Below are 20,295 nucleotides of genomic sequence, written 5' to 3' on the forward strand. Positions count from 1 at the left end.
CTGTATATGGCATTGTGTTTTATACAGCGGATAAATTACATCAGCAGAAATTAGCATTTAAATTAAATTATTGCACTTAAGCGGTGGATTAAGTTATTGCCCCCAAAAAATAAACAAATTAAAACTTTTAAATTAAATGTAACAATAATTAAAAATGAAACAAACACTAAAACGTATCGCATTGCGTTATTTTATTTTGTAGACAAAAACATGAACAACATGAGACATTTATTTTGAAAAGCTTGCGGCGTGCGTCACCAGGAAGCGGCAGAGGCGTTTGCTGCTAGCTGGATGACAGCCTGCAACATTTGAAGGTTTCTAATCTTAATTATAAAACATTAATGGTGTCGTTGTGTGACAGTTAGCGCGGTTACAGGTTCATTGATATATCTATGTAATAATATATCTGTGTTTGCATGGCAGTGACGTTTAAACGAGCCGAAGAGTGAAGCTAAGCTAGTGAGCTAGCCTCGTTTGTTTACATTAGTAAGTGCAGCTGGTTGCTCAGAAGCTCTTCTGTCTCCATGTTCCTTTGAGGGGTTACACATCAGAGCTACATGAAGTATGTTTGTCAGGTTGCTTCAGTGCAAACATCCCTGTTATTGTGTAAGGTTTCTCTTTGTGTTCACTTCAGGAGTTTCAGGTGTTTTCAAGCACTTTTAGGTGATAAACTCTGAAACTAGTGAAGAAACTGCTGAACAGGGTCCTTCTAATACCAAAACAACACTTACTTCACTGCCACACATTCCCCAAGAAACCCTCTTTATATTGAACAAAACATACCAAGTTGTTGTAATTCAGCCGGGTTTAAAGTTGAATAAAACTAAAATGAAGTTATGATTTAGAGTCTGATCAGACACAAACCTTTGGGGACTCCCTGGTAGCTCCTCTGGTAGAGCTGGCGTCCCACGTACCAGCCGTGGGTTTGAGTCTGACCTGTGGCTGTTTGCTTTGTGTTAACCCCCTCGCTGTTTCCCCCCCTCTTTCACGTCACGCTGCAGCTCTCCTAAAGAATAAAAAGCCCCTCAACATATTTAAAATTCACACATCTTGGCTTCTAAGGCAGACACACACACAGGTCAGGCAGATCTGGCTGTTTTTATAATCCCGGAGTCTCTGTAATCGGTCTCTAACGGTCCTCTCCGCCCTTACAGTTAGTCATTCATATTGTCTTTTGCTCTTCAGATATTTTCTAGAATGACAGCAGTCAAATAGGAGGAGGGATGTGGGACTTTGGGCCAGCAGAGCTGCTCTCAGGCCTCTGTCATACAGACGAGCAGAACCCTTTCCCCGTGTGGCAGAATGGACACGTCGGCACCTGTTTTAACCAACTCGTCCTCGGAGCTCTTCCTCATGCAGGGATGGCCATTTTCAGTGCCTGCTACCTCGGCATGGCCAGGTAGGTGACACCTATCAGACTGTCCTCTGATGTCTGCAGTGTATTGATGGACGATATATATTATCCTGCGTTAAAGGAGAAGATTATTAATTATTAAGGCGATTTGCAGTGGTAAAGTTATCTGTTGGTATTGGCCACAAATGGAAATAGGCACTGACATTTAATATGGATCTGTTGTATTCTGAGTAAGAATGTTTCTGCTGTGTAGATGCAGCCTCCTCCGGACGTCTCCTCCCTGTGGGTGGACGCTCAGGTTGGTGTCGGCTCTGCTGGCGGCGCTGATCTTCACTGCGGATGTCATCCTGGTGAGCCTCCTCCAGCAGGCAGACGTGTACCTGGAGGTCCTAGCTGATAGCTGTGCCATCCTGGCCTGGATGGTCCACTTCAGTGCCATCACGGTACTCCAGAGGACTGCTTACAGGAGAACCAGAGGACCTCCACTGCTGCTCCTGCTGGTCCTTCTGTCCGTACCGAACGTGGTCGTCACCTTGGTGATTTACTGTGACACGCAGGAATATATGAACTTCACAGAGCCTCTTAAATTTTCCCGTTTTGTGCTAGCCTCAGCCCGAACGCTCCCTCTTCTGGTTTATCTTCTGGCGTTTGCCTTTCCCTGCATCACTGATGTTGGATATAGTTTGTATATCAACGCAGTGGACGGATCCCCACTCATCTCAGAGAGCACCCAGCCGGATACGGGTGAGATGGTGGCTGAGGACGAGAGCGGCTGCGTCTCTCGGCTCTTCTACCTGTGGTTGAGCCCTCTCCTCAGACGAGGGCAGCGAGGGGAGCTGAACAGACCGGCTGATGTTTATCACCTCCCTCGGAAACTTCGGACTAGCGTTGTTTGTCGATACTTCCACCAGTGCTGGGAAGCCTGCCGACGAGGCGCAGCAGTCGGTAACGGCCAGGATCAGTGGCCCAGACCGGTCAGCAGAAACCTCCTGAGTGGCAGCTGGAGTTCACACTACCAGGAGGAACCACTGGAGCTGCAGGGCGATGTAGGGCTGCTGAGGGTGCTGCACAAGGCGTTTGGGTTGCGGTACTACATCCTCGGTGTGCTGAAGGTGGTGGTCAACATGCTGAGCTTCGCTGGTCCCCTGCTCCTCAGCAGCCTGGTGAACTTCATGGAGGAAGAGGGAGCTCCAGTCAGCACAGGTGTCTGGTGCGCTCTGGGGCTCTTCGCCACCACGCTTCTCTCTTCCGTCCTCCGAAACATCTTTGTCTTCGAGGTCTCCAAGGTGGCTCTGTCAGCACGCGCCGCTCTTGTGTCGGCCATCTACGGCAAAGCCCTGCAGGTCAGCGGCAGCAGCCTGGCCGGCTTCACGCTGGGAGAGGTGGTGAACTTGATGAGCACCGACAGCGACCGCGTGGGCAACTTCTTCAACAGTTTCCACGAGCTTTGGAGCATGCCCTTCCGGTTTATTATCACCCTCTACCTGCTGTACCTGCAGGTGGGCGTGGCTTTTCTCGGAGGGCTGGGCGTGGCGCTGCTGCTGGTGCCCTTCAACAAGTTCCTCGCTTCCCGTATCCTTAGCAACAACAAACAGATGCTCAGGTGCAAGGACAGTCGTGTGAAGGTGAGGATGCTGTAAAATAATTTTATATTTATTTATAGTTAATTAAATTAATTGACAGGGGAGTTAATTTAATTAAGACTGCAACTAATAAATCCTATTGTTTTTTTCCAGTGCAAGATTCATGCATATATTTACATTTGCCCAAAAACAAAGTTGAGTTTTGATTATTCTCTTAAGTTTGTGACTTTTCTCTTCCAGTTAATGACAGAGATCCTGTTTGGTATTCGCGTCATCAAGTTCTACAACTGGGAGCCTCATTTTACTCAGAAGGTCGCCGACTGTCGTAAACAAGAGCTGTCCCACCTCAAGGCCATCAAGTACCTGGATGCCATGTGTGTTTACACCTGGGCTGCTCTGCCTGTGGTCATCTCCATCCTCACCTTCGTCACGTACGTGCTGCTGGGACACCAGCTGACTGCAGCCAAGGTCGGGAAGCTTTTTTCAGGCACATTGAAATTTAACTGTGTACCTTTCTTACTGCCATTTTGGGGATTAGTTTTAAGGCTTCAAGTCCCGCTCTAGAAGTTATTCTTTCTGTGGACATGCGAAAAAACAGATAACAATGCATTTTATATGTTTTTTTTCTTCAATTTAGTTTGTCCCTGTATGATAAGCAGGAGTGTATTTGCTTCTTTAAATATAAATTACATTTATTTTCCTAATAATTTGTACAATTCTCATATAAACAAATGTCAGTTTTCTGCTGTCTTTAACTGATTTAACTCTAATGATTTAATCTATTCAAAAATTCTGAAAGCTTTTACACATTTTGTGTGTTAGATCTTTTCCGTTAAAAGTCCCTCTGACTCACAGGAAGTGATGCACTTTACGTTTCTGGCAGCAGTTTCCTTTGTTTCTTAGCAAATGTGCATTTCTCTTATTCAATATCCAATCAATATGGAGTTTATTTTCTCATTCACATTCAATAAGTTAACACAAAATTAATACAAATAACTCATCACTTATCACAGCGTTATACAAACACCGTTAACTGTTTGCTTCTCCTCCCAAATTAGCAACACCTGTGATACCTGACAACATATTTCCTGTGGCTTGGAGGAATAATACACAAACAACAAATCAGTGCATGTTCCTACAAACGTGTTAAATCCCACTCACTAAAACACACTCTGTAGTGTTTGTTTGGAATTAAAATTGCCTTCCCTCCATAGTTTTTGATCAGATCAGTACGTTAAAGACATCAAGTTTTGTTGTCAACTCATATTTCATCAGGACCAGAAATCTCAACATTCAGAATTGGATCTTTTTCTTCTCAGATCTTCTACAAATGAATTGAAAAAATATAAAAAATGATTTTTCAAGTGTGTTCTTTTTTTTTACTTGAATGCAGGCTGTAGTATGTTCAATGAGCTCAGACTCAGTAGTCGATATCCTCCCCTGCAGGTGTTCACCACGCTGGCTCTGGTGGGAATGTTGATCATCCCACTCAACTCTTTCCCCTGGGTGCTCAACGGCATCCTGGAGGCCAAAGTGTCTCTGGAGCGAATCCAGCGCTTCTTCAAACTGACCAACCAGGACCTGCAGGCGTACTACGCCCTGGGTAGGTGCATGTGTTTGATCAATGGTCCAAAACAGGCTATAGGATTTATTTGGTCCCGTTATGTTGTCTCTGTCAAGGGAATAGCGGGTTTAAAACTATTTAATGCGAACATGAAGTTCCACATTTCTTTTGATTTACAACTTGAAATCAATTAAAATAAAATCACCATAACCAGAACTGTTATTTTAAAGGGGTATTAAGTAAAAGTTTTCTAAAAACAATACATGATGGTTAGAAACCTCAGCAAGTGCACAATGCACTACTGAATCCTGCTTATTTTCTTTCTGTTATTATGATAATGAAACTTACCATATCTGTCCTAGTGACTCCTGAGGACACTCAGACATCGATCTTGTTGAGTCAGGGGACATTTTCCTGGCAGGGGCCCGACGCTCCCAAAGAGGGAGAAACTGATACTGGAGCTGCTGAAGGGAGTCTGCTGCTTCAAGGTCTCAGTCTGCACATAACCAAGGTACATGTGACTGCCTTCATGCTCTTTATGATTCCTGCACAATTATAGTTGAACCAGTGCAGAGGAGTGAATTTAAACATCTATTTAAATCTTTAGTGTGAAGTGTGTGTGAAGATTCTTTGTCGATTTCCTCATTGATTCCTTTTCTGAGTGGAAAAAATTAGGCCTACGCTGGTTTTCAGCATCAAAGCCACTTTGTGTCTGAAGACAGTGTAGAAACAGAGTACAGTTATAGTAGTTTCAGTTCCTTCGTGAAAGTGAAGCCACACTTTGGACAGTTTCTTCTTCGCCACGATTCCTTCTTTCGTTTAGTTTTGCAATGAAAAAAATTGATAAAAGGAATTGATATGTTCTGTGGGATACGATTCTGACGGATCGGATAGTTTGGACCTGGGTCTCGAATCCCATCCCTAGGAAACTAATGTGGCCGCGAACTCCCAAAAAATGGGAGCGGTCCTGACGAGAGTCAGTGTTTGGTTTGTCCGTTCTGGGCTACTGTAGAAACACGGCCCTCCTGTAGATAAAACGTCTGATTCTAAGGTAACGAAAACACAATGATTCTTATCGTCAGATGGTTATACACTAATGAAAACATACCTATTATATTTCATTGGTGTATAGTATGTGTATATTATATTGACAATGTATTTTACAACATTTAACAACTTTTTGAAACAAGCGACTGAAGAACGAAAGCTGAATAAAATGAAAGTAATTCAGGTTTGAATTAAAAATCTTTTTTTGCCATCTGAAAGTTGTTTTTAATGTTGAATCTAGCCGTCAGCATGTGGCAGAGCAGTAACGGTGTTGACCTCTGTCTGTTTCAGGGCTCTCTGGTTGTTGTGGTGGGGAAGGTCGGCTGTGGGAAGAGTTCCTTACTGGCTGCTCTCACTGGAGAACTCAGCAGGTATACCACCTCTGAAACCTTACTTCGAATATTCAGATTGAGGTCACTGTGAATTTAATTCATGAGGTTTGAGATATTATTCTGCCAGAGAAAGTAAGAAAATGTATTTATATTCATGACATTAGATGATACTTTCATCCCAACTGTAGTGGGAACTCGAGTTTTCTATCCTTCATAAAAATCTTAATAGACAAGGAGAGAATACAAGCTTTAGGTCTGAGATCATAAGAAATGATCACAAAGGCCAAAACACTCTTTGATGTTGTGTTCAGAAGAGATTAATTAACCCGGGTATGAGGACATACTGAGGTCTCTCTCATGTCTGTGCAGGCTGAGTGGAGTTGTATACGTTGCAGACAGAGAGGTCGGCTTCGGTCTGGCGTCTCAGGAGCCGTGGATCCAGCATGCATCAGTACGGGACAACATCCTGTTTGGCAAAGACTACGATCCCGCCTTCTACCAGACTGTGATCGAGGCCTGTGCTCTCTCTGACGACCTCAACGTACGATTACTACACTACGTTTATGTCCTTTCCTGATATTGATACCTTGGGTTGCTCACAAGGAGACACCTGACCCTATGAGGATGAGTTATGTGTCTGCTGGTGACAGTCCAACACTTGAAATTTGGATGTTTATGGATTTATTTTAGTTATCCTGTTGCCTTTTCTGTCCACCACCTGATAAAAAATCCCCCTAAAGCAACACATGCATATGCACTGAGCCCAGAGGCTGAATTCAGTGGATGAATTTCAATTGTAAACAAGAGAGTAGTGTGCTTTGCATGCAGTTTTTTGTGATTATTTAATATTTATAATCAACTTGTTCTAAAATGTGTGTTCAGGTTTTGCCAAATGGTGACAGGACAGAAGTGGGAGAGAACGGCGTGACTCTGAGCGGAGGACAGAAGGCTCGACTGGCCCTCGCCAGAGCTGTTTACATGGTCGGTCCTCTGCACAAACCTGCCATCTGCTTTGAGCACAGAGAGACAGGGAGGAGGTTTTTTACCAAACAAATCGGTGTTAGTCTGCAGAAAACGATCACTGCAGAATTAGATATCAATATGTTTGCATTGATTCAGTTTAACTGATGGAGCTTAGATACACACGTAGTGATACACCAGGTAGATGTTTAGATGGATTTTATTCAATTTGTTTTGGAAGAAATGAAATTGGCAGGTTAAGTTGGTGGTTTGAGAGGCCTGCCTGAGGGAGTTCACTGCTTTGATGAGCTGTACTGTCTATAGGACACTCTGAATGAGACTGTAAAACATGCCTTATAGTTTATATACGATCAGCAGGTGCGTCATGTGACATCTCTCTCCTCTTTCTTTTTTCTGTCTGACCTCACCGCCTCATCAGGACAAAGACATCTACCTCCTCGATGATCCGTTGGCAGCGGTCGATACCGACGTGGCCGAACACCTCATGAAGAAATGCATCATGGAGCTCCTCAGGGGAAAGACCAGAATCCTTTGCACACACCGCATTGAGTTTGTGGACAAAGCCGACATTGTGGTCCTCATGGACAACGGAACGATTGTCAAAACAGGTAGGAACAAAAATCTGGCTCAGACAGGTGGAATAGGTCACATGTGGTTGTTGTCATCAGGTGTTGCCATGTAAATATCTGTTTGGGTTAACCAATAATTGATCCTTCCTAAGTCCCGCCCCTTTTTACTCTGTACTTTATTTCCTCTATATATGTTTATATTTAGCTTACTTCATTATAGAGCAAGTTGGCTATAAGTAGGAGCTTCTATAAGCACTTACATTTCTTCTGACCCTTCACAATAAAGAGTGTTTGTGTTCTCTTAAAGTAGAGAAATACTTGGAACCTGTAAATGGGAGGATGGTTACAAGATCCAATGTTCCTAGACATTTTTTATGGATTGAGTAAAAGCACAATGTTTATGGTTTCTGTTCCACCTGCACTGTTCTTTTGCTGTTAAACAGGCACACCAGCAGAAATCCTTCCTTTGGTCGAGGCGGTGCCGAAAAAACGGAAGAACGACCAAAACATGAAGGAGAAAGGTTCGTTCACCTCGAGCTACAACTGCTTGACTGAAAAGTAGGGACGCAGCTTTCGTACTATATTTTGATATTGAAGATATTTCAACATTTACTTGAAGGATTGTCACCAAACTGATGAGCCCCCGACTGTTTGTCCAGCACCAACATGATGTTGACATTTGTGACTTTGGGTGAGAAGTCTCCACAACTATTGGATGCATTGCTATCAAATTTAACTCAGACATTTGCGAGCCCCCTCAGGATGAACTGTATTCACTTAAGTTAAGATAAACCTACAACAAGGAGTTTTTAACTGGTTATGAAACAGCCCTTTAATACTGATTCCTCTATATGACCTATACACACATACAAACAAGACCACCAGCGAGGAGATTGGTTGATTCTGTGTAGTTCTTCTGAATGCCACTGGGTCGGATTCCCCTGATAATCGGTGGAAACACTTTAGTCCACAGGCTTCCAGAAGAAGGTGAAAGTTATCTGTAGGGGCTTTAACTGAGAAATAATGACTTCCTCCTCTGAAAATCTATTTTCTTCTGTTGAAACACGTCTTATCACAGCTGGCTCAGAAATTCTGGATAGATTCTCCAGTACAGTGTTGTCTTTTAGGCTGCTATTGATCATTTACCCAGTCCTTTTTTCATGGTTTTTAACCAGATGGTGTGGAGCAGGAGGAAGAGGAGTCGGGTTCGTCCCCTGATCTGTGTGCGGATGATGACCCCGACCTGTCCGGGGCCGAGCAGAAGCAGGTGGGCGGGCTGGCGTGGAGAGTTTACCAGACCTACTGGGTTGCTGTGGGCGGAGTGCTGGCCGCTTCCATCCTGATGTCTCTGCTCCTCATGCAAGGTTTGGATCCGAGTACAATGATGACACTCAGCAGATGCTCCTGGTCATTTGAAGCACTCGAGGCTTTGTTCACACTGCAACTGAAATGTTTATTTAAAGGTTACATGAGATTTAAAACAGTGGAGTGGAGAAATGGCACCCGGAGCAGAGAATGATGTCACACTCCCTTTGCCTGTTTTGCTATCTCAACTCTCTCTGATTTATTTACAAAGCCGGTCTGGCTGTGCGTGCATGTTAGTGCATGTTGAGTCCCTCCGTGTACAACAGAGTAGAGCGACTGAAACTGGTGTTTTTTCTCATCTACGAAGGATTTATTTCGACCAAACCTGAGTTGGTGACAACAAAGACGTTGGTTTGATTTATTTCTGTCCACTCTCAATGGCGTTAAGATGATATGTGAGGTAAAATGTTTTCTTTATGGAGTCTTTATGGAGTTTATGCTGTTTCGGACGTACGTGGCAGTCTTAGCCTGTTTTAGGTCTATTTTCTCATCTAACTGTGAATTAAGGATTTATTTTGACCAAACCAGCGTTGGCGATTGTTGTTATATAACCTTTTGATTTATTCATAGTTATATTTTAAGGACATTCATTTATATCTGCTACATACTTGTCAAGACACTGAATAATGCATCAATCACCTCAGAACATTTTTGGCATCATCAGAACTTGGATGAAAGTTATTATCCTACATAAATGACTTCTTACTTCTCCTGTAATTCATCACAGTCTTTGTTCTATCCAGATCTTCAGTAGTTTGAGATGTAATGATCAATGCAGCCTTGAGGGGCTTTGGATTTAACTGTATTTCATCTAGAAAAGCAGAACATTTGAACACTTTTCCTGTTCGGTTTTCTAACAACGAACTGCTGCTGTTGTTTTTTTGGTGATTCAGCCTCTAAGAACATTTCTGACTGGTGGCTGTCCCACTGGATCTCAGAGCTGAAAAACAACAGTTCTACAAGAACAAATGGTTCTTCATCTGGTGCCTTCAGCTCACCTCACCTGCTGCTCTTCTCACCTGGGGGGTTAATGTAAGTTGTCCAATCTAAATCTAATGAGAACAAATTATTAACCAAGTTACCAAACCATAGATTCAGGGAGATTTACATTAAGATACTGATCTTATATTAGTCTAATATCATCGTCCATTATCTGTGTCGCAATATTACGAGAATAAAGTAGTAATTTTATGAGAACTCTTCCCACTGCGTTAAAATGAGGAATGTTGAGCATCTTGTGTGGGTATCGGTTTCACAAAAAAATAAATACTTCATCAAATAATTCTCAGTATCAGGATTTTGAAACGATTGTGCAAACGACTGTGTCTATTTCGAAGAAAGAACCACACAGACTTGGAAGAAATTGCTTCTTTTGTACATTACTCTCGTAATATTACGACTTTATTCTCGTTACATTATGACTCTTTTTTGTATTTTGAAGTAAGCTTGTTGTTTTGGGAAAGAATTAAGTGAAATCATCAGGTCTACAATCTGGACTTTGTCTTCATACTTTTCACTGAAATCCTAATAAGTCATTTACACCCCCCCCAGGTCCCCTCTGTCCTCCTCTATGCAAACGTTCCCTTCGAGCAACGTGAGCTCCGATGTCACCTTTTACCTGACGGTGTACAGCTTCATTGCCGCGACCAACACTGTCTTCACTGCCCTCCGAGCCTTCCTCTTTGCCTACGGAGCCATCTGCGCTGCCACAGCCATCCACAACAGACTTCTGGACCGGGTCCTTAAGGTGCGTCATCTGAGCTCTGAGCCCCCAAGCAACTGCCGGGGCTCCACAGGCCGGCACTCAGAGCCGAGCCGAGCAGATTGAGTGTTTGTTGCGTTTGGCAGCAGTGGATGAAGGTTAGAGAACCAGGCTGCTGACTGAAAGGTTGCCAGGATGAAACTCCACACTTGCTGATGAGAGGATGTTATTGAAACATGGTCTTCCCTCGGACTCAAACGTCCTTGAACAAGACATGTAAGGCTCGAACTGCTTGACAGAGTCACAGCTCAAATTAAGTAGTTTGACATTTTGTGAAATACACCTTTTCTTTTTCTTCACGAGACTCAGATGGGAAAATTGAAACCCTCTTATATTTGTTTGTTAAATATTAAGGCACATGCAGGCGACCGTTATCTTAGCTTTGCATTAAGAATGGAAAACTGGGGGGGATAACAGCTGACCTGGCTCTGTCCAAAATCCACCAAGCAGCACCTCTAAAGATAATTAATTTAAGTGTGATATATCTCGTTTGTTAGTACACACAAATAAGCAAGTGAGAGAACGACAAGCTGTGTTTTTTTAGGGCAGTTATAAAGTATTTATTCATGTACTTTAGAGGTGTTTTTTTTAACCTTTGCACATGGCCAAGCCTGCAGTTTCTCCCTGTTTCCAGTCTTAATGCTAAACTAACCGTCTTCTTAACCATCTAAAAGCACATCATTCTTGGCAAGAAAGCATATTTACAACCTCGATAAAGTTGGTCAGGCCAGGATTAAACGGAGAGTGAATATTGGACTTACATTCATCAACTGTACACAAACACAACTCCAACAAAATAATAATATTGTTCTGGACCTGCTGAATGTGTTAAAAGCCAATTGTTTGCTCACAAGTTAGCTGTAAAAACTTTATAAGGCAATAATATGTCAGTGCTGAGTGTCTGTGAGCTTGTTACAGTGTTTGCAGCTTTAAACCTGCATAAATAGAAGCTGTAAACACAACATTGACATGTTATGGACCTTGTAAAGTTGATATTACAAACAGTTACTCATTTACATCTCCAGTAGTTACCGAGCAACATTACCATTTATTTGGAGTAAAGTATAATATTCTCTCTCCTGTTAACTCTGTGGGAAATATTTATATTCCACTTTAATTAGCCGCTCTCTGTGTAGTGTGTGTGATCCATTCTTAATATAAAAATATTCATTATATATTGAGCAGAGCAGCTTCAAGAAGACATTTTTTCTCCTATATCTATCCGGTTTAATTTGTAGGTTACATACAAACACTGAACTTCCTGTTTACGTCCTCCCCCAGGCCACAGTGACCTTCTTCGACACCACCCCGATGGGCCGCGTCCTCAACCGTTTCTCTTCGGACCTGTACAGCGTGGACGACAGCCTGCCGTTCATCCTGAACATCCTGCTGGCCACGATGTTCAACCTGCTGGGGATGCTGGTAGTGATAAGCTATGGCCTCCCCTGGGTCCTAGTGCCCCTGCTGCCCCTGTCTCTGTTCTACCACCGCACGCAGCACTTCTACCGGCACACCTCTCGGGAGCTGAAGCGCCTGTGCAGCCTCACTCTGTCGCCCCTCTACTCACATTTCTCTGAGACGCTGACTGGGCTGGGAACCATCCGGGCCAGTGGCAGCTCTGCCAGGTATGAGATGGGAATGTAGAGCTTTTTAGAGCCTGATATATACTGGATTACTTTGACTAATTAACTAATTACCTCTAATTGTATTTCAGTTTTCTGTACTCCAGTTTTGTTGTTGCTCAAATCTGCGCTCATAAAACCTTAAACTAACCAAATCGCACTTGACCTTCATGGCTCCGTCGGGGGAATGTGTTTGGATATCAACTGGCTAAACTATTCAGAGACTATTTCACACTGTCACAAAGCAAAAAGATGCTGAATGAAACGGCAAATTAAAGAGTACAGATCCAGGATATTTATCTCTCTCTATAATATAATTAGTCTACAGAGCTTCCGGATCTGTAAAGCTAACCTCTATTTCTCACTTGATTTTGTCTCAATTTATGGTCTCAGTCTCTAGTTTCAGTCTTCTTCCATACAGCTTGATGTTCATTTAGTAACTGATGGTCCCATTTAGAGTAAAACAGACCATAAAGCAGGGTATGCTTTAGGGTGGGGCTACCTTTTGATTGACAGCTCATTCTCAGTGAGTCCGTCCAGCTCAACGCACCAAACTCAGATCAAACTGTCAAACAGTGCTGATCAGATCTGCATCCAGATTCTGTTACTGCGTTGACTATTTCTCACCCAAAATCTTTTCAGAAACATATTTTATCGTACTGTTTATTTGTAATAAGAGAACGTCTGAGACCCGGCAAGACGCCGTTGTTTCCTGCTACGGCTACTAGTTGAAACTAAGCGCAGCCAATGAGAGCAGCTCAACTCACCGTATCAGAAACACGTTACATTGCAGAAGCTATAGATAAGTTAGCCTAACCAACATTTCATTGTGTCTTTAAAAATTGTCTCTTGTAACGGAGTCAGAGTGGTTTTCTACACAGAGACTAAAGTTTTGTTGTTCCAGGTTTCAGTTGGAGAACGCCAGGCGTCTGGAGCAGAACCAGCGCTGCCTGTTCCTTAGCAACGCCGCCATGCAGTGGCTGGACATCCGGCTGCAGATGATTGGCGTTGCTGTGGTGACCGGCCTGGGGGTGATCGCTGTCATCCAGCACCAGTTCAATTCTGTTGATCCAGGTGAGTCCACAGCTGAGTTTGGTGGCTGTGCACCAGTATATGTGATTGTCACTTCCATAATGTGGGTTGCTGGCTGTGTCGTCCCTGTCAGGTCTGGTGGGTCTGTCCCTGTCCTACGCCCTGTCCATCACATCGCTGCTGTCTGGACTCATATTCAGCTTCACTCAGACTGAGATGCAGCTGGTGAGCGTGGAGAGAACAGAGGAGTACTCCACCGGCCTTCCCACCGAGCCACAGCACCAGAACACACAGGTCAGATCAGCTACTGCACTGCCACAAACTGATACGGATAAATCTACAGCAGCACTGTGAAGAGAGGACATTATGGAGAACATGAATTGTGTAGTGGCCTCAGGGACCAGATTTCCTTAGACATCAGATCTTGGTCCACACAGACCAAAATTTATTTTCATCCAACCACTTTGCTGCAACTTTCTTTTCAAAATTCTTGTTCACAAAAAGAGTTCAATTCAGGACTTTGTCTTAGTGTTTTGCTGCAGATCAGGAGTCGGTGCGCTCTGTCTCAATAGCCCAAATGGTTAACATGACTCCTGACAGGAAGCTGGCAGCACTTCACGGCACTTTCGCCTCCAAACCAGCTCTCCCTGTGCCCAGAGGCAGGGAGAGCACACAGCTGAAGCACCCGAAATAACAATCACTCAATACAGAGTGTGTCATAGAAAAAGAAAGAAAAGAATGAAAGAGCAGGGGAAGTTAATAGATAATGAGAATAGTTATTATTATTATTATTATTATATAATATTAGAATAAGTTATCTGTCAAATAAAACATTGCCATGCAATCTGCTACTTCAGGACACTACAGAACAAATATTACTGGGACCACTACAGAAAATTGCAGATGAACATTTAATATTCAGTGTCTGTACAGAGTCCAGCCATATATTAGGTTCTGACCTATTCTTGTTTCACTTTGCCCTCTCTGCTCCATCAGCTGCCCCCTGAGTGGCCCGAGCAGGGCTGGTTGGAGTTCCGTGATGTGGTTTTGGCCTACAGAGTCGGTCTTCCTAACGCTCTGGATGGGGTGAGCCTGGTAGTGCGACCTGGGGAGAAGGTGGGCATTGTGGGACGTACGGGCTCTGGCAAGTCCACCCTGTTCCTGGCTCTGTTCCGTATGGTGGAGCTGAACCAGGGTCAGATTCTCCTGGACGGGATGGACATCGGCACTGTGGGCCTGGCTCAGCTCAGGTACGCCTGAAGTGGTCGTGGGTTTGGATGAGAATTTGTGAGCTAATATGGATATGGCAACCCAGTTTGGGAGATAAAGGTTATCCGCAGCTCCAATGATACATATTCTGATGGTACTATTGTTTTGTTATCTTGTCTTTATGATAGTATCGAATCGGGAGATAAGCATATCATCCCAGTCCTAAAATCTAAACTCTTGTTACTTGGCCAACAGCTGAACTTTCTGGCAAAATGAAACAAAAATGAAAAAACACAACTTAAAATGATGGCAATAAGTCAAGTTGACCCTTCTGTGTGTGTTGTGCTGGCGCCCTCTGCAGGTCCAGGTTGGCCATTATTCCTCAGGACCCCTTCCTGTTCAGCGGGACCATCAGGGAGAATCTGGACCCATGTGGGCGACACCCAGACCAGCAGCTGCTGGAAGTCCTAGACCAGTGCCACCTCAGCCCCGTGGTCAACAGGATGGGTGAGAGAGGGAGACAGAGGGGGGTGAAAGGGTGTAATGAGTTAAATCAAGGTGTGTTTGTGAATTGAACCACCTGACTCACAGTCCTTCAAGTTCACAGAGTTCACGCCACCCTTCATCATTCCTGTCCGGTCACATGATCAGCGACTGTTCTTCATCGTGCCTCCTCTTCTCCTTCTTCTTTTCATCTTCCTCCTCCTCTCTCATGTGGTTTTATTTATCTCAGCAGTGGGACGGAGAAAAGGAGGAGTGGTGGGATTCAGTTTTAGCTGCAGTTAAAAGGGTGTAAAATAAATGAATGAATATTTTATCTGCTGCTTCACACAGTTTTATCCAACAAGCTTCAAAGTGGTTAATGTGAGACGATGGTGCTGTCAGATTCAGACTACCTCTCTAATGCCTTGTTGTGTGTTGGTGTATCAGGTGGTCTGGATGCTGAGGTTGGGGAGAGAGGAAAATCCTTCTCTGTGGGACAGAGACAGCTGCTGTGTCTGGCCCGAGCTCTGCTGACCCGGGCCAAGGTGAGAGCTCAGCTGTGTTATTGTACCGTGACTCCAGCACAGATCAGCTGCTTACATGTTGCTTACCTGGGTGCAGCTCACAAGTTCAAACAGATCAGTGTTCAATGCTCTAAATAAAAAGCACAAAAACAAAAGCAAACACTCCTTGAGCAGCTATTTTGCCAGAAATACAACAGAGCAGGTGTATCTGCAGTACAGTGCAGCCAAACAAACGCAATTAATTAAGTAATCGTTTCATGCAGCGTGCAGTGAGAGTAGTTTCCAACAGCAGGGGACAACAGAGTTCGTGTCCACTAATACTTTTTCCTTAAGGGACCCTTTTCTATCAGTAAACAGATGACCCATGACTAAGTGACATTTTATATTTAATAATAACAATAACAGCTGAGAACAACTGATAAACTGTACAATGAACCCAAACAGTGAACTCAGTAACTGCAGGAAGTTTGTGTAAAATGAGCGATTTTGGTGAATTTTGAGCCGATTATTTCCTTTGACTATTAATCAGAGATGAGTTTTTAGGAATGTTTTTTGTTTTGTTTTTAACAATCATAGCCCCCCCCCTGCACCAAAGCATTCGTTTCTGAGGCTGGCTTTTTTATTTTAATTGTTTCAGGTCGAGGTGCTGAGCACTGCAGGTTGGGTGTGTTTGTTTGGGTAAAATGCTTTGCTCAGCGCTGTCACTTTTTAACCGACACAAAGACGAGATGTTTCCAAAGATACTCTCCATATAACTCTTTCTCATCTCTCAATCTCTGTCCTCTCTCCTCGATGTGCTTCAGCCTTCCCTCCATCCAGAGCAAGGGACACAAACTAGCCTATAGGTGAAATTAGGTACTTGCAACACATAAATTAATTGTTCCTTCTGCAGATATTCAGTAACATAACAAGTAAAGTGTCTCATCTGAACAACTGCTGCGCCTCTAACTCTCAGCCGGGTGTTTCAGCTGGGAAATAACCTCATCTAATAGCTCAGTATGGCTGCTGCTACAATTAATCCCAGCAGTACTTTTAACGTGAAGCAGCAGCAGTAGGAATGTCCTTGTTAGCAGAAACTTAATCCAGCTCTGATACGACTGCAGGAGAGTGAATGTTGGGATCAAATTAACCCACAGTAACCCTAGATTACTTGTTGCATAATTTCCTGTGAATTCCTTGTGTGCTGGTGGTCAGATTAAGTATTATGACCGAATGTGCCGACACACCTTTTCCTGGTAATTGCTCTATTTTTATGACACTGTGTGATTAGTACTCAGCATGAGAACCTGACAGCACTTACCTGTTGAAAAGCACACTGAGGAAGACATTCAGGCTTCAACTCCACAAGGTATCAAAGCAACAGTGAAAGAAGCACACAGATAGAAACATGCAATCCAATGTAGTAACCCCACAATAAATGCTGTTTATGTGCATTTTATATTATAGATTTTAGTTGACTGCAGTTTGTTTTTGTCTGCCTCCCTCGTACCTTCGCTCTCAGTAATCCCTGCACTGCTCTAACTTCTGTTTCTAATGAATTCACTGAGCTCCACATCACACACTGGTTCATCAGACACTGTTTTCCCATCATGCAGCTCCTGTGTATTGATGAAGCCACAGCCAGCGTGGATCAGAAGACGGACAAACTGCTGCAGCAGACCATCAGAGAGAAGTTTCAGGACAAGACCGTCCTCACTATTGCACACAGGTAAAAGAAGCTTTCATGCACCTTTTGGCTTCTTAATTTTCACAGGGACTTTTGTTGAATGGTCTGTCTTTGTCTGTTTTTGTCGCCAGGATCAACACCATCATGGACTGCGACCGGGTGCTGGTGATGCATGCTGGGAAGGTGGTGGAGTTTGATACCCCGGCGGCTCTCTGCCAAACAGACCACTCCATCTTCCAAAGGCTGGTTGGTTGTAGAGGAGAGTGAGACAATGAAAGAGACACTGGAAGGAGGGAATTTATCAGAAATGGAAAGATTTATTTTTATATTTTTGAAATGTTTGCTGAGAACTCGCTGCCTTTTTCAGAACCGTCCTGCACACACACTTTTACAGCTGTTACATAGTGAAGAAAGCGGAGAAGCGGTGAATGCCTTGCTCCAGGGTACGGTTTGGACTAAGAAGTGAATGATTATATGGGCGTGCTGACATTTAGTTTCTTTTAATTGATGATTTTAATGCTGATCAGCATTAAATAATAGTCTTCTGAATGAATTTTGAGCAAAAACTACACCTTTAATCCCTTCCCTTAAACTTCTTTTGCTGATTTGGGGACATTTTTATGGAATTAACTAACTGACTTAAGCTCTAGTTTCTTCTTTCCGGATGCACTGAGAAAAATCTCCCAGTCATAGGCTCCTATAAACCAGGTATGGTGGCTGATGGAGGACAGTGGCTGCACTCATGGTTGAATATTTTGGGAAATATCTGAAAATGTGAAAAGAAAGAAATATAAAAATGCTCTCTTAGCTGCTACTGAACATCTGGGAACCATTTTTCTTCCAGTCTTGTCACATTTGACCCCTAATTCAGACAGTGGTAGAACATACGCCGCTGAATCCCAGACGTAAACAGTTGTTTAAGCTTTTGTGTACCGATGTTAGATGTCACTGCAGATTTAGTAGCTTGTTTTTGCAGTTGCAGTCAGGGACGAAGCAACATCAATCTGACATAATGGTTTAACTTTAATATGAGTGAATGATTTACAGAATATGTTGGTAATCTGTAATCTCAAACTGACTGGGAGGCCCTGAGGGTTCACTTTACAATTATCAGATAGTTTTCCTGTACTTACAGTGATATGATCAAATTTTAAATGTTTAGTTTAAATGAAGGTTTATATGTCTTTGATTAATTGTTATAATTTACATTTTTGCCAGTTACAAGGATTTTCATCCATCCGGTGGGAACAACACGGATTTAGGGGACAGTTACCTGACCCTCGATCTGTTTGAGCTACCTCGGCTCTGAGGCGAGCCACTAAACATTTAGCTGCTATAACTGAAAGCAATATTTAGAAGACTTCATAGTCAGATCTCAGTGTTAATCACAGTTCAGAGAATACTCTGTATAATGTACTGCGACTAATAAAGCCTCAGTTCAGCTTCAAACTTGATTTAAGTGCATAATTTGATGCAATTTGACTGCAACATTTTCATAAATCATCTTGATTTTTTAAGGAGTTTGTTAACTCATGAATTTGGTGTTCCTCAGGGAAGGTGATTTGGTCCCCTGCTGTTTTATATTTTATGTGTGTTTCTTAGGTGAAAATGCTACATAAATGATATAAATGCTCTATTCGTCTGTAGGCAGTCAATAAATGGATCAGTTATTTCTCACAATTAAATGTTTAGTAAATTAAAGTGTTCAATTAGCCTTTCTTAGCATTACCTTAGCATTTTATTATGTTTCATTATAAGTGAAATAAGACCGAAATACTCCAAAGTTGAAAGAAGTTGAAAGAAAAACTCTTTGGGAATCTGGCTGGATATTGTCTTACATTTTGTATTTATACTAATGAGAGTAATCACATAAACAAAGGTACCCAAATAAGCATTTTTTTCATGTTATATATATATATATACACACACAAGTGCAGCTGTTCCCAACCTGGCAAGAGGCTGAAAAGACATTATTTATATATGAGGCTCTTAATTGTCCAGCTCACATTATAAATTCCCTCTACATATTTGTTTTTAAGGACCTCAAAGGTTAGATGTATGAAAAGAGAAATTAAGCTTTTATCAACTACATTTTATCAAATGTATCAAAACTGACGACTTTTATGATTTTCATTTTACTTTTGGTTTTGAATTTTATTTACTGTAATCTGTTTTATGTTCTGACTCGTTTAAACTCATTATTATTTCATTAATACGTAAGATCACAGGCTGTGTTTTTTTTTAGCTGGCACGTGGAGCTTCTGAATTGCTAATCTTTTATCTTTTTTTGTTTTTGTTTTTTACTTTTCTAAATGTGTGTTTTTTTTGTACTTAAGAAACACAAAGTATTTTTTATAACCAGAGGGAATCTTTTTAGAATGAATTAGTGGTCTTCTGTGTAAATGTGATGTGTTTCTCGTCTCTGTTTATACCCTCTGTGTATCCATTAGAAACAATCGCAGACAATTTCATTTACTTGTGACTTTTTCAAACTACAACGTCAACATCAGAATGTTTTAAACACAAAACCATCTGTGATTTTATAAAGGTCTCTATAAAGTCTTTATGAATGATTCAACCACGCTAACAGTACATTTGATCACCTTCTTATACTGTATTGGGATGTTTTGGGGACGTACATGTAAACTAGAGCTGTAACTAATGATTATTGTCATCATCAACTCATTTTATCATATTATTTTTATTATTTGTTTGAATCACAATATCCTAGAGCACAATATGTCATCATCAAAGTTCTTTTACACTACAAGCCACATTCACCCGTTCACAGACTGCTGGCAATGGCAAAGGCCATCACAAACAGACACTTACACATTTGCACACTGATGCACAGCATCGGAAGCAATTTGGGGTTCAGTATCTTGCTCAAGGACCCTTTGACATGCAGCAGGAGCAGAAAGGGATCGAACCACCAACCTTCTGATTAGTGGACGACCCACTCTACCAGCTTGAAAACCCCAATTTACTATAAGAACAAGAAACGCAGCAATTCACCTGGAACTGTCAAATATTTGGTATTTGTGGCTGAAAAATGACTCAAAGAATTATTTTTATTATTTTTTAAATTATTTTTCTTTTAGTCGATGAATGGACTTAATCGACTAATCTTTGCAGCTCTAACATGAACTTTAAAACAAATATGAATTATTTTCATAAATATTGATTGATTTCTTTTCTTTTT

General features: G+C 42.3%; 1 protein-coding gene across 1 annotated transcript; it reads left to right on the top strand.

The window, feature by feature from the left end:
- Window positions 1-244: 244 nt before the first annotated feature.
- abcc10 (ATP-binding cassette, sub-family C (CFTR/MRP), member 10) lies at window positions 245-18,542 on the top strand. Its single transcript, XM_051383674.1, has 22 exons — window positions 245-314; window positions 1,186-1,399; window positions 1,608-2,979; window positions 3,178-3,405; window positions 4,384-4,540; window positions 4,864-5,012; window positions 5,840-5,919; window positions 6,250-6,421; window positions 6,763-6,861; window positions 7,280-7,469; window positions 7,874-7,951; window positions 8,606-8,794; window positions 9,689-9,827; window positions 10,347-10,542; window positions 11,839-12,182; window positions 13,084-13,253; window positions 13,345-13,505; window positions 14,208-14,461; window positions 14,782-14,927; window positions 15,351-15,448; window positions 17,023-17,135; window positions 17,225-18,542. Exons 2-22 carry the CDS (start codon window positions 1,224-1,226, stop codon window positions 17,358-17,360), a joined length of 4,647 nt encoding a protein of 1,548 aa, XP_051239634.1. The 5' UTR covers window positions 245-314; window positions 1,186-1,223; the 3' UTR covers window positions 17,361-18,542.
- The last annotated feature ends 1,753 nt before the right edge of the window (window positions 18,543-20,295 follow it).

Source organism: Dicentrarchus labrax, unplaced genomic scaffold (genome assembly GCF_905237075.1).
Source record: "Dicentrarchus labrax unplaced genomic scaffold, dlabrax2021, whole genome shotgun sequence".
Classification (NCBI taxonomy): domain Eukaryota; kingdom Metazoa; phylum Chordata; class Actinopteri; family Moronidae; genus Dicentrarchus; species Dicentrarchus labrax.

What these genes read in the sequence shown, in the direction of transcription:
- abcc10 (XM_051383674.1), top strand. Translation starts at nt 1,224, where the DNA reads ATGTGGGACTTTGGGCCAGCAGAGCTGCTCTCAGGCCTCTGTCATACA. An exon ending in TCGCCAGAGCTGTTTACATG is followed by an intron (nt 6,862 to 7,279) that starts GTCGGTCCTCTG and finishes CCGCCTCATCAG; the next exon opens with GACAAAGACATCTACCTCCT. An exon ending in GCCAGTGGCAGCTCTGCCAG is followed by an intron (nt 12,183 to 13,083) that starts GTATGAGATGGG and finishes TTGTTGTTCCAG; the next exon opens with GTTTCAGTTGGAGAACGCCA.